General features: G+C 57.3%; 5 protein-coding genes across 6 annotated transcripts; 2 read left to right on the forward strand and 3 right to left on the reverse strand.

Annotated features, from left to right (window-relative positions):
• Window positions 1-5,420: 5,420 nt before the first annotated feature.
• LOC121674406 (stress protein DDR48-like) lies at window positions 5,421-10,757 on the reverse strand. The gene is made up of 2 exons (XM_042048742.1): window positions 6,840-10,757; window positions 5,421-6,325 (listed from the first exon to the last, which is right to left on the reverse strand). Exons 1-2 carry the CDS (start codon window positions 7,024-7,026, stop codon window positions 5,877-5,879), a joined length of 636 nt encoding a protein of 211 aa, XP_041904676.1. The 5' UTR covers window positions 7,027-10,757; the 3' UTR covers window positions 5,421-5,876.
• A 133-nt stretch (window positions 10,758-10,890) lies between these two features.
• Window positions 10,891-15,405, forward strand: DNTTIP1 (deoxynucleotidyltransferase terminal interacting protein 1). Of its 2 annotated transcripts, XM_042048725.1 has the most exons (13): window positions 10,891-11,079; window positions 11,172-11,242; window positions 11,389-11,485; window positions 11,633-11,731; window positions 12,230-12,298; window positions 12,582-12,638; window positions 12,885-12,946; window positions 13,393-13,438; window positions 13,900-13,958; window positions 14,141-14,201; window positions 14,515-14,586; window positions 14,826-14,881; window positions 15,238-15,405. In XM_042048725.1, the coding sequence occupies exons 1-13, from the start codon at window positions 10,993-10,995 to the stop codon at window positions 15,374-15,376; spliced, it is 975 nt and encodes a 324-aa protein (XP_041904659.1). In that variant the 5' UTR covers window positions 10,891-10,992; the 3' UTR covers window positions 15,377-15,405. The 2 variants fall into 2 exon arrangements, with proteins under 2 accessions (XP_041904659.1, XP_041904666.1); XM_042048732.1 differs by lacking the exon at window positions 14,515-14,586.
• Window positions 15,406-15,492: 87 nt separating this feature from the next.
• Window positions 15,493-17,377, forward strand: UBE2C (ubiquitin conjugating enzyme E2 C). Its single transcript, XM_042048765.1, has 6 exons — window positions 15,493-16,139; window positions 16,217-16,244; window positions 16,386-16,472; window positions 16,650-16,854; window positions 16,986-17,045; window positions 17,186-17,377. Exons 1-6 carry the CDS (start codon window positions 16,039-16,041, stop codon window positions 17,242-17,244), a joined length of 540 nt encoding a protein of 179 aa, XP_041904699.1. The 5' UTR covers window positions 15,493-16,038; the 3' UTR covers window positions 17,245-17,377.
• Window positions 17,345-18,970, reverse strand: LOC121674413 (regulator of G-protein signaling 9-binding protein-like). The gene is made up of 2 exons (XM_042048753.1): window positions 18,180-18,970; window positions 17,345-18,077 (listed from the first exon to the last, which is right to left on the reverse strand). Exons 1-2 carry the CDS (start codon window positions 18,370-18,372, stop codon window positions 17,659-17,661), a joined length of 612 nt encoding a protein of 203 aa, XP_041904687.1. The 5' UTR covers window positions 18,373-18,970; the 3' UTR covers window positions 17,345-17,658.
• Window positions 18,971-19,040: 70 nt separating this feature from the next.
• Window positions 19,041-20,904, reverse strand: TNNC2 (troponin C2, fast skeletal type). The gene is made up of 6 exons (XM_042048919.1): window positions 20,799-20,904; window positions 20,025-20,076; window positions 19,786-19,929; window positions 19,585-19,699; window positions 19,365-19,501; window positions 19,041-19,286 (listed from the first exon to the last, which is right to left on the reverse strand). The coding sequence occupies exons 1-6, from the start codon at window positions 20,799-20,801 to the stop codon at window positions 19,255-19,257; spliced, it is 483 nt and encodes a 160-aa protein (XP_041904853.1). The 5' UTR covers window positions 20,802-20,904; the 3' UTR covers window positions 19,041-19,254.
• Between the last annotated feature and the right edge of the window lie 672 nt (window positions 20,905-21,576).

A 21,576-nucleotide genomic window follows, 5' to 3' on the forward strand; every position in this document is an offset into this window, starting at 1 on the left:
ACACACACGTTCACACACGTGCAGAGTGCGTGGAGCCCTCCTGCCTCTCCCAGGGACGGGCGCTCCCGGAAGGGGCTGTCAAGGAAAGTCGCGGCAGCTCCGGTGCCGTCCTTGCAACACTTTGCAATGTCCAGTGCGGCCAATCCCATGGAAGGGGCAGAGGCAGCTGGAGCACTGTGTAACGGGAATCTGAGCACCCACTCTGCCTCCGGCGAGCACACGGGACCCGTTGCTCCAGCCCTGCAGTCCTGGCGCCCACACAGAGCCCCCACGCCCCTGTCCCCAGCATCAGGACTCCATGGCCCTGGGCTTTTCCTGGCCGCCAGGTGTTGGGCCAGCTGGGCAGCAGATGCAGGGCTGAGGGGCCGGTGGCAGCGTGGGGCTGTGGACCGTGTCCGGTCACAGGACGTCCCTCAGGAACCAGCGATTGTTCCCAGAGGCAGAACAATGCCCAGAGAGCTGCCAGGGCACCACGGGCTGCTCCACAGCGCCCGGCCCGGGGAGCCTCCTCCACTGATTCACCAGGCCAGCCCCAAGCGGGATCCCCCGGGCCCTTGCTGCTGCCTGCCCCGTACCTGTCTCCTGCAGTGGGAAGTTGCATTGGCTGCTCTTGTCTTGGGCCTGCACAGAGCCCAGCACCAAGCAGCAGCACCTGCCTCCCCTGAGGCTTGTCCGGCAGCAGCTGCCCGCGGGAGGGAGGGGATGGGAGGGTTCACGCTCGGATGGAGCGTGTCAGGTGCTGGGGCATGAGCCAGGTCATGAGCACCAACCTTCTGCCCCAGGAGGATTTAAACCCCTGCCTGTGCCCAGAGAGGCAACCCCCGTGCTGCCCATCCATGCCATGCGGCTGCTGTCGCTGCTCCTGCTCCTGGGGCTCTGCTGCCTCTGGGCCCGGCTGGTCTCCCCAGGTGAGTGAGGGTGGGCACGGGTGGGCACGGGTGGAGGATGCGGGAGCCAGTGGAACAGTGCTGCAGGAGGATGTGCAGCCATGGGCACACAGACCACTGTGACCATGGCTGGGAGTGCAGCATCCCACCTGTGCCATCCCCCCTACATCTTTGCATGCTGCAGAAGTGACCAGCAAAACCCCCACAGCTCCCTGGGAGAGCTGTCCAGGGTCTCTGGAGCCCTCACTCCCAGGGCCCCGCTGTGGGGCTGACAGATGTGCCCAGTCATGCTACAGGGTGAGGGCCTGAGCATGGATTACCTGTCTTTCTCAGAATTCACCTAGCCCCCACCTGGACCTGGACCAAGGACCCAGTCTGTGCAGCCAACCTGCACCAGACAGCCAGACAACAGCTGGACAGATGGACAGCCAGCCATGGAGGGCTCCATCAGCTGCTGGATAATCACCCAGCCTCCCGATCCCTCCTCAGCACCCCCAGCTCTGTGCTTCCCATGGTGGTCTCCATGCCGCCCACCCCCCAGTAAACCCAGTCTGTGGTGAACAATGTCTGGCTCCTGCTGCATCTGTCTCCTCACAAGCCCCCCCGCCTGCTTCTAAGGGACCTTCAGTCCCTGTGGGAGGGATGGGGTCCCTGGCCTTGTGGCTCCTGCACAAGCTTTCAGAGGATGCTGGGGGCCTTAGGCATGGAGCAGCTCGCCCTGGGGAGCCTCAGGGAGCTGGGGCCACAGACCAGGAGGTTTCCCCAGGTCCAGAGCTGCTCTGTGGGTCCTGGGTGGGTGCCTGGCTGGGGCTGTCTCTGGGGTCTCCCACAGGGAACAGAAGCATGTTGCTGTGTAGAGGGCCCTGCTGAGCCCACCTTGGGCAGGAGCAGCACCAGAGCCTTCCTATGCCGGAACAGGGCTCGGGCAACCACAATGACCTGGCTGTGCCAGGCACTGACCAAGGACAGCTTGTCACACCCAGCCAGTGGCCGTTGTGGGGTTTATTAGGAAAGAGAAGGTCCTGCCCAAAACACCACTGGTGCCCAAGACCAGCCCTGGTAGGGAGGCAGAGGAAGAGGCCCCTGCACCCACACACTGTGGGCTCTCCTCACCTCCATGTTCCTTGTGCGCCTTGTGGCATCAGTCAACAAGTGTAATCACTGTCAACAGAACCATCACTGTAACCATCATCATCATATCATCATATCATCATTGGCATTAAAGAAATTTTTGACACCACGCTCTCATCTCCATCAGATAAATTTATTGGCACTGATCAATCACAAAGTCTGGTAGCTTGAGCTGGAGCCTCAAAAGGAGGACCCCAAACAAATCTCTGGGCAATTATACCCTTATAACATAAACTCCCCATCCCTCATGTCTAGATCAAGAGTATTGTTAGGCTCTGGGGTCTTCTCACTCTTCATTGCCTCACAGTTGCATTACCAAGTGATTGCCACGTGGTCATTTTCACACCCTCTAAGGTCAGTTTTGGTGGGGGTTTCACTCAGTTCTGTGGTCCATGTTATAATATGTTTGTTACAGTTCATACACCATGATCTATGGGCTGTCCACGCCAGTTATTAATTTTTAAGTAATATTGAAGCTACAGTTTTGTCTATTTTATTATTAATGTTCACATTGTCAGCCCTGGGTTTCACTACTCTGTCTTTTACCTACAACACACCCAGTATGGTTCAGATAAAGTTCAACTTGCACCTAACAAGTCCAGCTTGATGTCAAACAAGCTCCTAGCCATTTTCAAATAATAGAAAAATTTCAACAGTCATGATCACCACAGCCGTCATCACCGTTGTCATCATCATCATCATCATCACTGCCATCATTGTCATTGCCATCATCCACCTCACTGTCACTGTGGTCACATCCAGGATTCTTTCCCTCCTCAGGCTTCTCTGGCTTCCCCCCAGTCTCTGGCTTCTCCCCCAGCACGGGTTTTCCCCAGGTGCCAGCATCCCACCAGCCACTGACTCACCATCAGTCTCTGGCTTCTACCCAGCTGCCGGCATCCCACCAGCCACTGGCCTCTTCCCCAGCTGCCGGCATCCCACCAGCCACTGGCCTCTTCCCCAGCTGCCAGCTTCCCACCAGCCACTGGCCTCTTCCCCAGCTGCCAGCTTCCCACCAGCCACTGGTCTCTTCCCCAGCTGCCAGCTTCCCACCAGCCACTGGCCTCTTCCCCAGCTGCCAGCTTCCCACCAGCCACTGGCCTTCTCCCCATCTCTGGCTTCTCCCCCCGTCCATGTTTCTCCCCAGATGCTGGCTTCCTACCAGTCTGCAGCTTCCCTCCAGTCTCCAGCTTTGCTACAACCTCTGGCTTTTCCCTAGTCACAGTCTTCCCTCACAGTCTGGGGTGTCCTTCCCTTAACTGGGTGTCTTGCCAGGGGAATTACTATAAACATTCAGCAAATGTTTACACCCCTGTTGGAGTTTGTTAAAGGTATATTGTCCCTTGCCAAGGAAATGCAAATTTCTGTTTATCCTCCTCTAATAAGGGGGCTAAAAAGGACACATCTTTCATATCCCGTGCTGCCATCCATGGGTGTGTGGCTGCAGAAATCCCATTCTGTGCTGCAGCAGAAGTTGGGTATTGTGGTACATTAGTGATTGTCGAATCAGGAAGTGCAGGTGCTGCGCAGAGCACACACACTGCAGCCTCCTGATTTCAGGGTTAAGGTTGGCATTTGAGCCCAAGGACCATACCCTGCCAAACAGCAGACACCAGGTTTGGCCCTTCAGAACACCAAAACCCAAATGTTTCCATTGTGATCTCTAACTGCAAAGCAAGTGGCTGACATACACTTCATGCCAACACGTGCTTCCTGCCCAGGGGCCATGAATTAACCTGGGTGGTTTGGCATTTGGTACTTGTTCTGTTTATTCTGGTAACTTTAACTCTTTGCTGACCAGGTTGAAAACCCAACAATGTTCTGTTGCATTAAAATTGAATCTTGTGTTCCCATGTCTGTTAAAAATTTCACTGATTTTTTATGAGATCCAATAGCATCAGAATGTCTGGACCATTATCATGTCTGCATTAATAGGATTTCACTTGCCAGATTTCAGTCTGGCCTGGCTTGTAGCCATAGTGCTCTTGCAAATCAGTCATCTAAATCAAATCAAATGGGGTTAGTTTGGAGTATAATTGGACCTATCCCAAGGTCCACCGGTTTCTTCTGTTTCTATAATGAGTCTGGTTTCATATTCAGGGGGATTTGAAGGAAACCAAGAATCTTCTTTGCCAGGTCCACTATGGTCAGGGCTACCCCAAATGTTTCTAATCTCATTCTTCAGGGGATAACAGTTAGTTTTCTAATCTATACAAGGTCAGGGGGACAGGGAGTCCACATAAACGTAATCTCCATCTTTTCTTCTGACTTTTATTTTTTCTCCTTTTTTCCTGTAGCTTTCCTTCCTGTTTATGCATCTTCTCAATTTTCAAAGACAATAATAATACAGCTGCTTTCTAGCCTTATATTTCTCCCTCAGATCTTGTTTCTCTCTCCTATGGTTTTCCCTATCCTAATAGGAATCTTCTATGCAGGTGTGTAATATTTTACAAAAAATTCCTTTGCTTTTTAAATCTTTTATACAGTCCCTGGCCACCTTTAGCTTTTCCTCCACAGGTCTCCAATCATGCCAGTTTTCATCACGTGGAGCACAAATTTAAAAGAAAATCATTGAGCACATTGCTCTGCATCTTCCCTCAGCCCTGGCATGTTAGTGCTCACAGCACTAAATCTCCTGTAATCCAGGGCCAATGGATATAAGTTAAAACAATTGTTGGCTGCCCATTTATAGCAGTACTCACATAATTTGTCCAGATCAGATTGGGGCAGTTGCAGGTGAAGTAGCAGTGAGCATAGAAAGCAAAGTGGCAGGAGCAGGAACAGCGACAGACAGTGGGAGATATTTTTCAGTGGGCACAAAGGGAGGAGCAGGGTCTGGGCTAGAATTTACCTCAGGACGTTATCATGTACCAGCCCCACTCCCGAGATGCTGCTTTTCCCAAGCTCAGTTATCCCATACATATCAATAGTCCATCTGCCCTGTGTGTCAGTCCTATAATCTATGTTGTAGGCAAAACAAAACAGTCTCTTTGAGAGCCCTCTCTATGGGCTACACTTCTGCAGGTTTTGCCCCGGCACATCAAGTAATATACGGCCATTCCTCCTGGCATAATATCACTATGGACTTTAGAGATCAGTTAGTTGTGCTGACTGTCTTCTCCCAGTTCGGCAATACCTCAGCTAAGTGCATCCCCTTCTTTATGCCAGGTACATTTCTCATCTTTCCCAAAACCCACGAAACTCAAACTTGTAGAAGGCAGGTCTTGAACCTCCTTTAGAGATTTGACACTCACTACTCAGTCCTTCCTTACTCCAGAGCTCCCGGGTGAAACTACCCACTGCTGCAAATTTGGGTATCTGGAGCTTAGAAGAAAATGGGCAAGTGACCGAGTGCCCCATTTGGGTTGCCAAGCTATTAAGGAAATTTTTGACACTAAGCTCTCATGTCCACCAGATACATTTATTGGCACAGATCAATCACAAAATCTGGTAGCCCGAGTCGGGTGCCACAAAAGAGGGACCCAAAAATCTCTGAAAATCCCTGGGCAATTATACCCTTACAAACTAAAATCTCCACCCCCTGCAATCAGCACTGTTTCATTGTCACTGGAGTGATCATTTCCATTGTCATTGGAGTCACCATCTTCACTGCTATTGGAATTGTCACTGCAGATGTCATCATCACCATCTTCATTGATATTGGAATTTTCATTGTCATTGGAGTCACCATCTTTATTGCTATTGGGATTGTCACCATTGACACCATCATCGCCATCTTCATTGCTATTGGAATTTTCATCATTGACACCATCATTGCCATCATCACTGTCATTGTCATCATGATCATGGTCATTGGCATCACAAAGCTGATTTTTATTACCATCATCACCATCAGAGTCATCGGCTGCGACGGCTATGGCCATTGTTGCCATCATCACCAGTTTCATGGCTGTTGGAGACACCAGTTTCATGGCTGTTGGAGACACCAGTTTCATCACTATTGGAGACACCAGTTTCATCACTGTTGGAGACACCAGTTTCATCACTATTGGAGACACCAGTTTCATCACTGTTGGAGACACCAGTTTCGTCGCTGTTGGAGACACCAGTTTCGTCACTGTTGGAGACACCAGTTTCGTCACTGTTGGAGACACCAGTTTCATCACTGTTGGAGACACCAGCTTCATCGCTGTTGGAGACACCAGCTTCATTGCTATTGGAGACGTTGTTGTCATTGTCATCATCATCGTCAGGCACCATGCTGGGCTCTTTCCCAGGCTCAAGGAGCAGGGCACTTCCCAGCAGCCCTGGTGGTGGCCACCCAGCTGGAGCTACTGCACGGAACTCTGTAGGAGAGCAGAAAGCAGCAGCATCAGCACAAGCATGCTGCCCTCCCATCCACTGCTCCCACCCAGCAGCCCAGTTTACCACAATGCTGTGCTGTCTTCTCCTCTGCAGCTTTTCCTGGTGGGTTTTCAGGGCTCTGCCTGACCCCTGCTGCCCTCAAGGCTGAGGCAACTCAGCCCAAGGCCACGCTGGTGCCTCCCAGCTCATGGCAGTGTCATGGTGGGGCAGAGGTGCCTGAGGGGCCCTCCTGGGCACCTCTGCCCTGGGGCCAGCAGCCACCCATGGTTCCAGTTGCACTGGGGAGTCAGGGAGAGATGGCACTGTGCCACAGCCCACTGTGGCACTGCGGCGAGCCCCACATTGCCTGGGCTCATCCTACCCTGCTCCTACCACGGCTTCTCTGGCCCTCACAAGGCAGCAACCTGGCACCTGCCAGCACCTGCAAAGCACCTGTGATTCTATGAAAATAAGGAAAAATATTCTTAAATGCTCTTCCCACCCACTCATACTTGCCTGCAACGGGTGCTGCCTGCAGCTGCGCCCAAAGGGTGAGGAGCCCCAGCAGGAGGATGCTTCGTGTCATGCTGATGAATTCTATGTCCAGGGCTGCGCCAACTGGCAATTTAAAGTGCCTCGCAGGCAGCCCGGGTCCAGGAATGGGAGGAGGCAGCTCACAGGTCACTTCAGGAACCTCCCACATTTGGCTCTAATTCTGTTTACCGAAGAACCACTCCTCCACAGCCAAGGCAAGAGCAGGATCCAGAGTTGGCTGCACTCCAAGGAGGACAGCACAAGGACTGCAGGAGGGAAGGGGAAACCAGGACTGCACAGAGGCAGATTCTTCACTGCTGCTCTCAAGAGGAATCCCTACAATGACCTTTATCAACAGCAGTGGCCCCAGCACCAGGCTCTGCCCCAGTGCTGGGCTCTGGTGCAGGCAGGAGCCTGTCCTGGCCCTGCCATTCTGGATGGAACAGGAGCAGGGCAAGAGCACCTGGCAGCAGCACCAGGAGCTCCCTCCTTCCACATGCAAAATGCCCTTCATTCAAGGCTGCTGTTTCACATGTGAGACTGTTGGCAGATTTTTGTAGGTCAAATATTCAAGGCTTCATTTGAGCACCTGTCTCTGAACCATCCCATTCCCAAGCAGAGTGCTCCAGCTCTTTCAGTGTTCCTACTGTCAGTTGCCAGATTTAGGCACACAAATGAATGAGCTCAAAGTCTCCAGAGCAAGTTAAAGCTGTCCCCCAGCCCCATGGTCCTCCTGCTTCGTGGCCTCCCCAGGACCCCCCTTGTCACAGGGCAGCCCCACGCAGCTCAGCACACTGGGCAAAGTCAGAGCTCAGTGTGTCCTTCCCCCAGCCCAACTAGACTCCATCAGCATGGCCTCCATGCAGCTTTTGGGAACTCCTGAACATGAATTTCAGGATTTTGTGTCCATGCATGAGAGCTCCACTAATTTACACATGAGCATTCAATAACCACATGAATTCACAATGGGAGTGCACAGTTACTGCATGCACAAACACCTAATTAGTTACTGTCCAAGTGAACATCTGCTCCAATGTCCATCTGCTGCACTAAAATGGACCTCTCTGGAGGAAAAGGTCTTGGGACTTCAAGCACAGGAGCTCACACAAGCTGCAGAGAGCACAGGAACCTGTCTTTCAACTGCCAGCCAAACTGCTGGCCTTCACCAGACACCCACAGTCAGAGTAAATGAAAATTAGATGCCCTGCCACATTGCCTTCCCTTTCCTCTGCATGTGATCTTGGGGTAAAGACTCATTGAATATGTTTGAGACAGCAGATTAAGCTTAATTAAGATCCAATTCTGTCAGTGCTAACCCATTTACACCAAGTTATTCTCCAGTCACCCAGGAGTGCTAGTTGGAATCTAATTTTCCATTTTTTTCCTTCTCTTTTTAATTATTTCTTTATGAATTACACACAAACCAATGTGTAATCAATAGGATAGGAGAACTTAAGGACTGGTCTGCCCAGAACACATCAGCAACAGGCACAAATGGGTTGGAGTTTCTGGATAACAGACAAAGTTTAAATCTGCAACTGTGTGTTGAGTGAAATTAATTGGTTTGAGCTTGACATTATTACTACAACTCTAAGCTGGCACTTGACAGGAGCACTGGAAAAGCAAAGTCATGCTCAAAGAGCTTTCCATCAACATCACGTCAAGATGATGCAGGAACAGCACAAGGGAAGGAGCACAGCTCTGCACAAATCTCCACAAATCTGTGTGGGAAGAGGGCTCATGGCAAGAAAAATGCTTTAAGTACAGGTTTATCCTTCTCCTCCTGCTGTGACTCAAGGTGGACACAATTCTTTCACGAACCACCCATGTCCCCCAGAGCTCTGGTGCTCCATACCTCGCAGCTGCCTGGCAGAACCCGACAGCCTGGTGCTTATCGCACGTTGCTGTGGCTGTTAATCACCACCAAGCCGGACACCCCAGAGCAGGCAGTGCTGGCCAGCCAGTGTCAGCAGCGCCAACTCCCTTCCACGCACCTGGCAAACCATCTGGAACAACCTGAGGGATCACAGGCCTCCTTCCAACCTCAGGAGTGCCACAAGGGAGAGCTCAGCACTGCCGCTGTCCCCGTGCGTGCCTGGTGGTTCCTCCTTTTGGGAACAACACCATAATTTTTAGCAGGCCATAATCCTGGATAACATTTAGGGAACTAATGGAGGAGAATGTCTGACAAGCAAATTGCTCTGATGAAATAAACACCTGAGGACACTGAGGGTCAGAGGGACTTGTCCAAAGTCTCCCAGAGAATCAAACAGGAATGTGGGTAACCTCAGCTGTGAACCAGCTGGTTTTGCCTGGCAGACATGCACCTACGACACAGATCCATGGAAAAATTACCATTAAAAACCAGGGCCTGGAGGACACCCAAACAAGGCATCACATCAGTTAGATTTAGGTGATCCCTGACAGATGTTGTTCTGACACACTCTTAAAAGATATCCCTCTCCCTGCAAAAGCGATGACTCCTTCATTGAGAATTTGTTCCAGGATTTAAGTCTTCTTGTTAATTGGAAAGCTTTCCAAAGATCTGATCGCAGCCTCACTTGAATCAAATAAACACAAGGGACAACTTGTCCATCAAGGTGGTACAGAACGCAAGCTGGTGTCACAGATTAACAGTATCAGTCTCCTCACCATTCCCTGGGAGTTCCTACAGCTGCAGTTATTCTTCCCCTCCTCTGGGCAATGTCCAATTTTTGTTGCTGACAATTTGGAGCAACCAAAATAAGTGCACAAGCAGCCCAATGCTGCTGATAATGAGGTTATGTTGATGTTGATGGTGACTTGGTGGGCTCCACATCCGCCACTGGGCTTGTCTAACAAACCAAAGCTTACCCTGGGCTGGTGCAGCCCTGGCCAAAGCAGCAGGAAGGGGACAAGGGCAGAAGTCTCTTCCAGCATGTGAGCCCATGAGTCAGCAGCCTCTGCTCCCACAGCCACTCCAGGCTTCCATGGGAGCCCAGTGTGGCTACTGCTAAACTGACAGCTACAGCAGGAGAGTCACACTGAGGGGACACAGCCAAAGTCTGCAGTGACAGGTGCTGAGAGACACCAGCACATCCTCTGGAGGCACCACCACAGCCCCCAGAGCATTGGTACTTGGGATCACAGAACCACAGAATGATTTAGGTTGGAAAAGACCTCTGAGGTCACTGAATCCAACCTTTGACCGATCACCACCTTGTCAATGAGAGCATGGCTCCAAGTGCTGCATCCACTCATTCCTTGAACACAAATGAAACAAGACGAAGCATCTGGCAAAGCAGGTGGGAAAGAGATCCCACTTTCCCTCACAGTTCGGCTCAGGGCTGCCCCACTGGCACAAAGGACAGGGACAGCACTTGGAGATGGCTGCTGGAGCACAGCCCTGCTCTGCACAGCGACACCCACCCTGCGCTCTGGCAAATCCCCTTTGCTTGGTTCATCTCACTGAATCATCTTGGAATGAGGAAAAACGTTACCAGCAAAACAGTAAATGGTTCATCAATGCAAATTGTTAGCCAGCTGATTGAACAGAAAAGCTTCTCTTTGGCCAAAACATGGGGTTAGATTATCTAGAAAACGACAGAAAAGTTGTTTTGACTATTCTGCACACATTAGACAAGATGAGGAAATGCTGTTTTGGGGTGTTTGCTCAGAAAAACGATGAGATTCCAGAAAGATGAATGGTGGAAAATTACACGAGGAACACACAGATCATGGAAAGACCGGCATTCACACTCCAGCTGCAGGTACTCGGGTCGCAGGGGCAGAGGCCACGTGTGTCCAGCTCCACCCGCGACAGGTCCTCCTCTGGGTGGGACAGGGTGAGTTTAAGACTGTGGGACTTAGGATGCTCTGCCTCGCCCTCCGGGACTGCTCAGCGCCGGGGGAACGGCGGGGACACCCGGGGGCTGCGGCCCGCGCTCCGGCGGCACCTTCAGGGCGGGCACCGTGTGAGCCCAGGGCTCCCCGAGCACACACCGGGTGGCCCCCCGGGCCTCCCCCTCCCCGCTGCCGCCGCGGGCTCGGCCCGGCCCTATTGCCCCGGAACCGCGTCACATCCGTCGGGGCCCGATGATGCGGACGCGGGATCCCCGCGCATCCGGCCGCTCGCACCGGAGCCGGGAGCGGGGCCATGGGCGCCGCCCGCGATGCGGAGCAGCAGCCGGGGCTGCCTGGCGAGGAGGGCCCGGGCGACACTGAGGAGCAGCTGGTCAGCACGGTGAGGCGGGGGCCGGGCCGGGCCGGGCCGGGCCGGGCGGGCAGCGGGAAGCGGGCGGCGGCGGGGCCGCGGCTGACGCGTGTGTCCCGCAGAGCCCCTGGAACATCATGATCAAGCACCGGCAGGTGCAGCGGCGCGGGCGGCGCTCCCAGATGACCACCAGGTACGGCGGGACCGGGATGGGCGGCCAGGATGGAGGGGGAGGGTGGAACAGCGGGACCGGGATGGGCACCGGGCGGAGGGAGGATCGGGTTAGACCGGGCCGGGGCAGGGGGTCCCACGCACCCCGCCTGACCCCTGCACCCGCAGCTTCACGGACCCGAGCGTGTCCATGGACCTGCTGCGCGCTGTGCTGCAGCCCAGCATCAACGAGGAGATCCGGGGCGTCTTCAACAAGTACATGAAGGTGAGCGCTGGGGACAGGTGGCAGCAGCACAAGGGGTGCATGGGGACAGCTCGGCTGCCACTGAGGCCATCCCGCCTCTGTGTGGGAGCTGAGCCGACACTGCCCGGCTGCGCAGGCTGTCACCCTCTCCTGCCTTTTCCTCTCCAGTTTTTCCAGACAGCAGCAATCAATGTGCGTGATAACGTTGGGGAGGAGGTGGACCCGGAGCAGCTCATCCAGGAGACCTGTAGGAGCTGCCTGGAGCAGGTGGGCACTGGCGAGGGGTTTCTTGGGTGCCCCCAAGCAAAGCAGCCTGGCTAGGATGTGTCCCTCTTAAGAGCTTTGCTGGCACTGTGAGGGGACATCTGCAGCCCTTGTGTGGCTGCTGTGCTGGGATTCATTCTCACTGGGAAAAGGGGAGCACTCAGGGCTGGGCAGCTCATGCTGCTGCTTCTCACTGCTGCTGTGGGAACACGGCACACAGCTGTAGCTCCCACAGAAAGTGGCTCCCAGCACCTGTCAGAGGGCCTTGGCAGGGTAGGGCAGGACTTTTTCCTTTCACTTCTTGCTTATCTGCCAGTTCCCCAGAATTTATCATGCTCAGATTGTGCTTTTGCATCTGGCTGTCTGTGGAAACATGGCCTGGTAGCACTCCAAAAGCAGAGCTGTTGCAGGGCTTTTAGGTGGATGTGCTGAGGGGGAGGGGTTGCTGGCGGGACCCTCTCTGAGCCCAGAATCCATGGAACCTTCTTTGTCTTCCTGCAGGCCAAACTGTTGTTCTCTGATGGCAAAAAGGTGGTTCCCAGGTTGCCCCATGAGCAGGCAGTGCCAAAGGTAATTGCTGTGATTGTACACAGAGGTTTAAATGACTTGTGAGAGCTGGGAGAAGAAGAGTTGGAGTCACTTTGTTCTCTGACTCTTCTTGGCCACCAGTGCAGTAGTGCAGAGGCAGAGTGGGGGATGTTGGGCTTGAAGGGAATGCAGGGCAAGGAGAATCCCAGGTGTGGGTGCCGCTTGTTGCAGTTCAGTGCTGCTCACGGAGGTGGGCTGGGGTCAGCGTTCACCTAGCCAGGTAGGGAGAAGAGCCCTGCTCATCCCACTGCCCTTCCTCTTCCAGCGTGCCCGACAGATGGATGAGGAGCTGAGCCGTCGAGGAAGCCCCATTCCGAAAAAGGTAGGATGGTTTTCCCCACAAGAGATTTTATGTTTTGGGAAGCTTGGTCCTCATTGCTGGCCATTCCCACAGTATGAGTGCATGGAGGTGCACAGGCAGCCTTTGTGGGGCACTGGAGGTGCTCACTGTGGTGCCAGGCAGTGTTTCTGCCTGTGACAAAAGGAGCAGCTCCCTGGGAGAGGGAGGTTGCTGAGAGGGTTCCCTCAGCCAGCACAGCTGAGTCACAGAAGGGTTTCTTCCATGCAGAGAAAGGGGCGGCCTCCAGGACAGAGCCTGTCAAATGACCGCGGAGTTTCAGGCATGGCAGCGTGAGTACAAACCCTGAGCTAGAGCCCCTGTTTTGGGAGGGCAAGAGGAATGAGGCTGCCTGTGGGGAGCACAGAAACCCCACAGACTCCTCTCCTGCAGAGAGATGATGGGAGTTCTGGGTGTGGGCAGAAGCAGAGTTAGGTTCAGCTGTTCCTCCCAGGAGGCAAAGACCTTCAAAGAAGGGGTTTTAAACAGGCCCAAAGGAGTGAAAAGGTCCAGATGGACCACCCAAGGTGAGTGGTGAGACATGGGGAATGGTGGGATCTGGGCAGCCAGGAGAGGAGAATGTGCAGCAAAGCTGAGGGTCCGAAGCTGCGCGCTGTGAGGGAATGGAGGGATGTGAACAAGGGTGGGTCTGGAAGGACTTGGGCTCAGTCCCTGCTGCTGGTGGTAACTGAGCTAGTCCCACTGGGACTCATTCTTGCTGTGTTTTCCTTCCCCTCAGGTGGAAGCTCAAAGTCTCTGAGCCTGTGAAAAGGGATGGACCAAAGGTATTGGCTGTCTGACACTGCTGGGCTCCCCCTCTCCTCCCCTTTGCTCCCACCAGCAGAGCCCTGCAGCTGCAGGGGTGCAGGACAGTGTGGGCTGTGCTCTGACGGGGCCCTGGGCAGGGGTGGAGCAAGAAGAGGAAGCGAAGTGCCCGGAGGCCTCGGCTGGTCTCCCCAGGCACTGTAGCCTGTAGCCCTGCAGCATGGTGCTGCTGAGGGAGACCTGAGGAGACCAGGAGTAGCCAGGAGAATCCCACAAGTGTTTCCCACGGGGGAAACTGCTTAGATCAGCCCAGACGGAATGTAATGTTCCTCCCCTGCGGAAGGCTGGAGGTCTGTGGCCAGCTCCCTCCCTCCCAGTCTGGAGGCAGCTCCAAGGTTCCCTGTCAGAGAGCCGAGGTCTGTGGAGCATGGCCAGCACCAACTTCCTTTCTAATGTTGCCCCTTTTCCAATTGCTCTGTAGTGGGATCCATCCCGACTGACTGAAACCACAACCTTTGTGCTGGGATCTCGAGCAAACAAGTAAGGAATGGCCCTGTTGATGGAGGGTGGTGTCCCCAGGCAGGAGCCCGTGACACTCCTCCCGTCACTTCGCTTCTCTGCCTCGAAAGCAGTAGGAAGGGCTTGGGGAGGTGAGGGGTTGTCCCTGTGCCACTGCAGCTGCCCTCCCCACAACCCTAACATCCCTCATGTTCCTCTTGCAGAGCTCTCGGGATGGGAGGAACAAGAGGGCGACTCTACATCAAGCATCCCCACCTCTTTAAGGTCAGGTGCCACAGCCGGATGGTTTCCCATGGGAATTGGGAGCGTGTGCTTCAGCTCCCTTGTTTACTTCCTCCCTGTGCCCTTGTTTGTTATCTCGGAGCACGTTCCCAAGGTCTGGCTAGCACATGCAAAACGAGCCAGTGGTGTCACGTGCCCGCCGAAGTGGCTGGTTTGCCAGAGCCAGGGCTGAGGCTGGAGCAGGGCAGGCGGAGCGGGGGGCAGAGCAGAGCGGGGCACAGCATCCTGGAGGAGGGGGCTTTTAGGGAAGGGTCTGTCACCCGTGCTCAGCTCGGTCCTTGCTGCTTTATTGCAGTACGCAGCCGACCCGCAGGATAAGCACTGGCTGACAGAGCAGCAGCACATGAGGGCCATTGGGGGCAAGATGGTGAGTACGGCCGGGCGCAGGGCCCACCGCAGGGCCAGCACGGGCGGAGGAGCCGTGGGACAGGCGGCGGTGGCAGGAGGATAGGCAGGGCATGGGGACACAGCGCTGCCAAGGTCCATCCCCTGCCCACAGGACTGGGGTGCAGGCCAGGGGGCACAGCTGGGGTGCTGGCTGGGGTGTGGCACTGCCCCGGCCACCCCTCGCAGGCACCCTGAGGTGTCCCCCGCCTTGTGCCACAGGCCTACCTCCTCATCGAAGAGGACATTCGGGATTTGGCCGCCAGTGAGGATTACAGGTGAGGACTGAAGCAGACATTCTGAAGGTGCTGCCATGCCTGGGGCCACTTCCCTGGGGACCCCTACCATGTCCCCCCTCACTGCTGCATTGCCCAGGGGTCCTGTGCTGGAGGGACATGACACTTGGGGGGCTCAGTTATGTTTGGGGTTTGGTGCCGGGGACCATGTTGTGCAACTCAGGTTTGGACTTGGTGTTGTTTGGGGGTCCGTGGTAGGTTTGGGCTCAGTGCTGATTGAGATCCATGGTGGGTTTGGTAGGTCTGGGCTTGGTACTGATGGGTGCCAAGGGACATGGTGGGTTTGGGGTCAGCAGTGGGTGCTGGAGTCCCTCCACCTCACCCTCCTTCCTCCCCAGGGACTCTGTTGATCTGCGGCTGGAAGAGCTGAAGCCCTTCATCCCTCCAGCCTGGATGACTGAGAAGATGCAGAAGCACATGGAGACGCTTCGCCGCGGGGGGGACGTGCCGCGCCCCGAGGACCCCCCCGGGCCCTGAGGCCCCCCAATAAAGCCGCTTTACTCCCACCTCGCCGCCTCCTGGGCTCTACGGACGGGCGTGGCTGGCCCTTTAAGGGCCTGCGGGACCCGCGGCTCCGCCCCTCGCGGGGCAGTGGCCAATCACAGCGCGGGATGTCAGTGGCTGGCGGTCAATCAGCAGCCGCTGGCCGTTACCGTGGGAGCTGCATCTTCGGCGGGCGCTGATTGGCCGGCTCGAACCGGGCTGCGCGCTGATTGGTGGAGGGGCCGCACGCGGAAATATTCAAACGGGGCGCGGGAGCGGGCGGGGCTGTGCGGGACGAGCGTACCGGAGAGCGCCCGGGATCGGGGCTGCGACCGAGCCGCTCCTGCACCGGAGAGGGGCTGGGACCGAGCCGCTCCTGGGCTGGAGAGCGTTTGAGACGGGGGTTGGGATCGGGCCACCGCCGCTGCACGGGAGAGCCCCTTCGGTACTGGGGAGCCCCGCTAGGGGAGCCCGGACGTTCGCTCGGCACCGGGAGAGCTGCAGCGGGGCCCGAGTCCTGCCCCGAGCGCGACTGCGGGAGGGAGCGAGTGGAGCCCGGTGCGGCGCCACCCGGGAGCGGGAGCCGCGTCCAGCCCGTGACCCGCCGGCAGCGGCGGCCGCAGACCGGTGCGCCGGTCCGTGCTCCCGGAGCCGTCATGGCCTCACAGAACGCCGACCCCGCCGCCGTGTCCAGCGCAGCCGCCCGCAAAGCGGCCGAGACCGGGGCCACGGCGGCCCGCGGCGCGGTGGGGAAAAGGTGAGTGGGGCCGGGGCCGGGGCTGTGGACGGGGGTTGCCCCGGTGAGCCGGCCGGTAACGTGCGCTTTCCCCGCAGGCTGCAGCAAGAACTGATGGCGCTGATGGTGAGTGGGGTCCCGAGGCCGAGCGGGGGATTGGGGGATCCTGGGGGTTGGGGGTCCCGAGGGCTCCTGGGGCTGAACTGGGGCGAGGGGCGGGGGCGGTCTCGGTGTGTCCCGGGCCGCCCTGACGTGCTGCCCCCGCAGATGTCCGGTGACAAAGGCATTTCTGCCTTCCCCGAGTCCGATAACCTCTTCAAGTGGATCGGGACCATTGACGGCGCCGCCGGGACGGTGAGAGGCGAGATCCCGGTCTGGGGTGGGGCCCTGACCCTGCCCCACCTTACTCCCTTCACACGAGGCTGGTCCCAGCCCTCCACTTCCCCTGTGCCTCCTCTTCCCCGCGGCTTCCCCCCACCTCTGGGGCTACGGCCCCCCCTGACTCCTGTCCCCCTCAACTTCCGCCCCCAGCCCTACGAGGAGCTTCGGTACAAGCTGTCGCTGGAGTTCCCCAGCGGGTACCCCTACACAGCACCCACCGTGCGGTTCCTGACCCCCTGCTACCACCCCAACGTTGACACGCAGGGCAACATCTGCCTCGACATCCTCAAGGAAAAATGGTCAGCGCTGTATGATGTTCGCACCATCCTGCTCTCTGTACAGAGCCTGCTGGCAGGTGGGTCTCATAGACAAACTGCTGTGGAGTGCTGGGGAAAGGGGTGGTGGTGGTGGTGGGGAACCCCAACCCAGATCAAGGCTCAAGGGTGTCCAGGTCACCCCACCAGCTGACCCAGCCCCTGTTTCTAGAGCCAAACATCGAGAGCCCTCTGAACACACATGCTGCCGAGCTCTGGAAGAACCAAGTCGGTGAGTACCTGGAACAGAACCCTCCTGCCCCCTCCCCACTGGAATGGGCAGCAGCACAGCCCCTAGTGTATGTCTGGCCCCACAGCTGCCCTGGCAGCTCCCTTGGGACCCTTGGCACCATGTTCCCCCTCTCTCCTCAGCATACAAGAAGTATGTGCGGGAGACATACAACAAGCAGACCAAGAGCCAGGAGACCTGACTGTCACCACCACCCCCCAACATACCCACTCCCTCCCGGCCATCCCCTGTGTTCTGTATCATAGGCTGTTTTTAAATTAATGTCGCAGTCCGAGCCACGGTTAATGTATAAATAAACGCACGTTTATAAGTTCTGCAGGGGATTCTGTGGCAGCCTGGCACACCTCATGTGCCCAGAGGCCCCTCTGCGAGTGTGGGCAGGGAGGGTGGAAGGCACACTGACCCCTGTGGAATAACAGGGGCTTTATCAATATTTGGGGGCCCGGAGTGGTCCCATTCCCTCCTCAGGGTGGAAGCAGCCTCCACCATCAACTGCAAAGGCAGGGGTTGAGGACTGTAGGGGTACACAGGGGCTCTGTCCCCCTGCTCTGTGACAGGGGTGCCACCTCTGCTGCTACCTCCTGCCCCCTCTAGCTCACAGCACCCCACAGCAGCCTCCCCAAGCTGCTCTCGCTATGGTGCCATCTGTCCCTGCTGGCTGTGTGGTCTCTGTGGCTTCCACTGTCCATGGTGGAACGTTGGCTCCACTCTCCATCTCTGCCAACGTGGTCCTCACCTGCTCAATCTCCTCCTCCAAGCACTGGGCTGTCAGGGACTGTGTGGGACCCCCTCCTCGCCGGCTGGGCAGCACCCAGCCCCCCAGCCCAGTGCGCAGTGGGGCAACACCACCCGCTTGCGTGGAGAAGAGCTGGCAGAGGTGCTGGGCTCTGTACAGGTCCTGCAGGAAGAGCTCCAGGGCAGAGAGGAAGAGCACCCACAGCCGCTCCAGCTCCTGCCGCTCCAGAGGGCTCGCTGGGGCCCGCCGCAGCCCCGCCAGCAGCACCTGCCGCAGCCCTGTGGGGTAGGCATGCTGAGCTGGGGCAGCTCTGGAGCCCCTCCTTGGCCCCAGTGTGGGTGCAGAGGTTCCCCATGGCTGCTGCCCAGTTCCCTCCTTACCCGTGCTGAGCTCACAGGCCTCTGCGCTCCTCCTGCGTCGCTCCTCGCGCAGCCGAGGGCTGTCGCTGCTCCCCCCAAGCTGCAGCACCAGCTGCCGGTGTCCGGCCGTGGCCTTGCAGAAGGCAGCCTGGGCTGTGGCACACGTTCCCACTGCCCCCCGCCCACGGCACGCATCCCTTCTGCCTGGTGCCATTACACCCCGTGAAAACAGGGCAGGGTCAGGGTGTCGCTGGCTCTCCAGGGGTCTCGGCTGCCCTGTGGCGCAGTGCTGTGCTGCGGGTATGTGACAGCTCTGAGCTGTGTCTTGGTCCCATGGTCCCACCCACCCTGGCTGGGGCCTGTACCCCGCCTCATCCCCCGTGCTGTGCTCCACCCCAGCTGGTCCCCAGGGAGCTGTGATGCCCAGCAGGCTGGCACAGCCTCTTCAGAGAGAGACACAGAGACAAGTGTCATCTTTCCCCTGTAGGGAGGGGGCTGCTCCTGCCCTTCCACCTCGTAGCCAGGTCCTCTGGGTGGGAGATGTGGGTCCCAGTGTGGGGCAAGGCAGTGGTGGCTCTCTAGAACCCCTGTGGTCCCACAGCCTTGCCCTAGAGCAGGACCCTCGGGGCTGGAGCTGTGCTCCCTCACCCTCTGGCATGTGAACAAGCTGCTCTGCATGGAAACTCTGAGCTCAGCGCTGGCTCCTGCCCAAGAGCCCGTGGGAACCACTACTCTGTGATGCCCCTGCAGCACTGCCGTGTGGCATGAGCCCGCCCACACTCCCTCTCTGGGGAGCAAAGCAGGGGCACACTGCCACACCCCCCTCCCCGAGTTCCCCCCCCCCTCCCCCCGAGTCCCCCCGTGAAGTTCTGCACCAGCAGCTCAAGCCTTTCCTCTTTAATTGAGGCTCGAATCAAAGCCACAGGTGAGAGATGGAAGGAAAAGCTCAGCCGCCGGTGGTGAGATGGGACTGGGACCCTGGCACGGAGCAAGGTCCCAGCCAGTGCTGAGGGCCAGGTGCTGTGGAGCTGCTGCTCCCTGGGCAGCTGGGGAGCAGGGCTCGGTGCAGCAGCCAGCCCAAGGAATGTCTGGTCCCTTACTGCACACCCTCCATCATCTTCAGGAACTCTGCAAGAGAGTAGCAGCCTCAGCCCATGGCCCTGCCTGGGTGCACAGCATGGGTGCTTGGCTGGGACCATGGCTCACCATCAAAGTCGATGCGGCCATCATTGTTCTTGTCTGAGTCCTTCATCATGTCCTCTATGTCCTCATCAGTGACAGGCTCCCCAGTGGCTCTCAGGATCTCACCCAGCTCCTCAATGTCAATGAACCCATCCGCATTCCTGCAGGAGGGTGAGGGAGGGATGGGACCTCACTTGCCCCGCAGACAGGATGGGCCACTTTGCCCCACCCCACCCCCACTCACCGGTCAAAGACTCGGAAGCAGTTGGCCAACTCCTCCTCAGACTTGCCTTTGGCATCCTCTTTCATCTGGCGCACCATCATGACCAGGAACTCCTCGAAGTCGATGGTGCCGCTGCCTGTGGGGAGGAAGCCAAGCCTGAGTCAGGCTGCCTGCCCAGAGTCCAGTACCCACCCCTGCCAACCACCACCAAGGGCTGCTCACCATCCTCATCCACCTCCTCGATGATGGCATCCAACTCCTCTTTGGTGGGGTTCTGGCCCAGCATCCTCATCACCGTCCCCAGCTCCTTGGTGCTGATGTCTCCACCACCGTCGGCATCAAACATGTCAAAGGCGGCTTTGAACTCTGTGGAGAGAGAGGTCAGGGCCAGGCAGTGGGGTGGAACCAGGCCCTGCACCATGGCCGTGTCTGGACCCTCTCCCTGCTGTCCCCACACTCACCCGCAATCATCTCCTCGCTGAGGAAGGCGCGGGCTTCTGCCTGCTGGTCCGTCTGCAAGGCAAGGGAGAGGCGTCACCATGCCACCCATGTCAGGCCAGAGACCGCTCACACAGCATGGCTCAGCAGTGCCTGGCTGTGGGAAGAGCCTTTGCCCTGCTGCAGGATGATCCTCTGCTGGCACAAGCCACAGCCACCAGCAACCCCTACAGTTCCAGTGCCTTCCAGGCATCCATGAGCACGGTGGGCTGCAGGGAGCTGCCTGCCCAAGTCCCCCACTATCTGGGGGGCTCCATTTTGCAGGGGTCATGGTCCCTGTGCGCAGCCTTGGCATCCTAGGCATGCAGCACTATTTTTGGGATCTCCTCAGCTCCCCTTCTAGGGATTGTTGGGGCTACAGCCGTGGCACCTGTCAACCCTGATCGAGTTTCTCCTGGAGGCGCAGGCCGGCCATGGAGCCGGCAGCAACACTGTGTCGCATGACCCAGCACTCGGCTTTCAGCCACCCCCGGCCACCACTGCCTCTGTGCAGCCCTGAGCTCCAAACAGGCGCCTGCACCCCCCTGGCAGCCACACGGTCACCCTCAGTTCTGTCCTACAGGGACCCTGCACCACCCAGCACTTCCCTGCCCTCATCAGCATGGTCAGCCCACCACTGGGGACCATCTCCCTGCTGCCCTCTGCAGAAGCACCTCCAGATCCCCCTGGTGCCTCCTGCCTGGTCAGGTCTTGTCCCGGCACACAGCACATGGCACACAGCACACAAGAGCTCTTACCATCTTGGGAATTTATGGTGCTTCCCACCCCCGGAGAATCACCAGCTCCTGCAGCAGGAGCTCCCAGAAGCTTCGTGGTGCCCCTGGCACCCCAATTTGTAGTGTGTCCTCTGTGGGATGTGCCTCCAGCTACTGCCCCCTGGCCCCCACAGCCTATCAGCGCCCTGATAGCACCCAGCCCCTCTCACTGGCAACTGGTGCCTTTACCTAATTTAGCCAAAGCTTTATTGACCAAGGGCTAGGATTAACGTGGGGCTGAGGCTGGGATGGAAATTCAAGCCCTTCAGGAGGGACACTGAAGCCGTGGCAGGAGTGCGGCTCTGCCCACCCCCAACACCCCCATCCAAGGCAACTCAGCAAATGAGGGGGTTAAAAATAGCCCTGGAGCCGTCAGCATCACCCGGGTAAGGGGGCCAGGGTCCCCCCTGCACAAGGGGCATGGACCATCACCCACTGCCCCCTGAAAACGCAGCCCTTCCTGGGCCAAGCTCCCAATACCAAGCTGGTTTTTCCTGGTGCAGCATCCCCCCTGCACCCCCATTTTCTGCTGCAGGGGGCCAGCCAGAGCAGTGCTGCAGCCCACTACCCCAGATAAGGAAGGGGTCCCCAGTGGGACCTGAGGCACGAAGTCCCTGGAGAGATTTGGAGCACGAGCCCCATGGTTTGGGGTCCTCAATGCTGTTGGCACCTGGGTCCGGAAATGGCTCCATCTTTTCGTGCTTCTGAGGAGCGGGAATGATGCCCGGTGCCTCCTCGAAGGCTCAGTTCTCACACTTGC

This window comes from Corvus kubaryi, unplaced genomic scaffold (assembly GCF_017639235.1).
Source record: "Corvus kubaryi isolate FWS band 111438036 unplaced genomic scaffold, C.kubaryi_AGA036_p1.0 134, whole genome shotgun sequence".
NCBI lineage: Eukaryota > Metazoa > Chordata > Aves > Passeriformes > Corvidae > Corvus > Corvus kubaryi.

Excerpts from the sequence above, each read along its gene's own strand:
- UBE2C (XM_042048765.1), top strand. The coding sequence starts at position 16,039 with ATGGCCTCACAGAACGCCGACCCCGCCGCCGTGTCCAGCGCAGCCGCC. Across the intron at positions 16,473-16,649 it reads TTGACGGCGCCGCCGGGACG|CCCTACGAGGAGCTTCGGTA; the intron begins GTGAGAGGCGAG and ends TTCCGCCCCCAG. Across the intron at positions 17,046-17,185 it reads GCTCTGGAAGAACCAAGTCG|CATACAAGAAGTATGTGCGG; the intron begins GTGAGTACCTGG and ends CTCTCTCCTCAG.
- TNNC2 (XM_042048919.1), bottom strand. Across the intron at positions 19,930-20,024 it reads CAGCGAGGAGATGATTGCGG|AGTTCAAAGCCGCCTTTGAC; the intron begins GTGAGTGTGGGG and ends CTCTCTCCACAG. Across the intron at positions 19,700-19,785 it reads CGAGGAGGTGGATGAGGATG|GCAGCGGCACCATCGACTTC; the intron begins GTGAGCAGCCCT and ends TCCTCCCCACAG.
- LOC121674413 (XM_042048753.1), bottom strand. The coding sequence starts at position 18,372 with ATGGCACCAGGCAGAAGGGATGCGTGCCGTGGGCGGGGGGCAGTGGGA. Across the intron at positions 18,078-18,179 it reads GGCCTGTGAGCTCAGCACGG|GGCTGCGGCAGGTGCTGCTG; the intron begins GTAAGGAGGGAA and ends CCTACCCCACAG.
- LOC121674406 (XM_042048742.1), bottom strand. The coding sequence starts at position 7,026 with ATGTGGGAGGTTCCTGAAGTGACCTGTGAGCTGCCTCCTCCCATTCCT. Across the intron at positions 6,326-6,839 it reads GCAGGCAGCACCCGTTGCAG|AGTTCCGTGCAGTAGCTCCA; the intron begins GCAAGTATGAGT and ends GCTCTCCTACAG.
- DNTTIP1 (XM_042048725.1), top strand. The coding sequence starts at position 10,993 with ATGGGCGCCGCCCGCGATGCGGAGCAGCAGCCGGGGCTGCCTGGCGAG. Across the intron at positions 11,080-11,171 it reads AGGAGCAGCTGGTCAGCACG|AGCCCCTGGAACATCATGAT; the intron begins GTGAGGCGGGGG and ends TGTGTCCCGCAG. Across the intron at positions 11,486-11,632 it reads TCTTCAACAAGTACATGAAG|TTTTTCCAGACAGCAGCAAT; the intron begins GTGAGCGCTGGG and ends TTTCCTCTCCAG.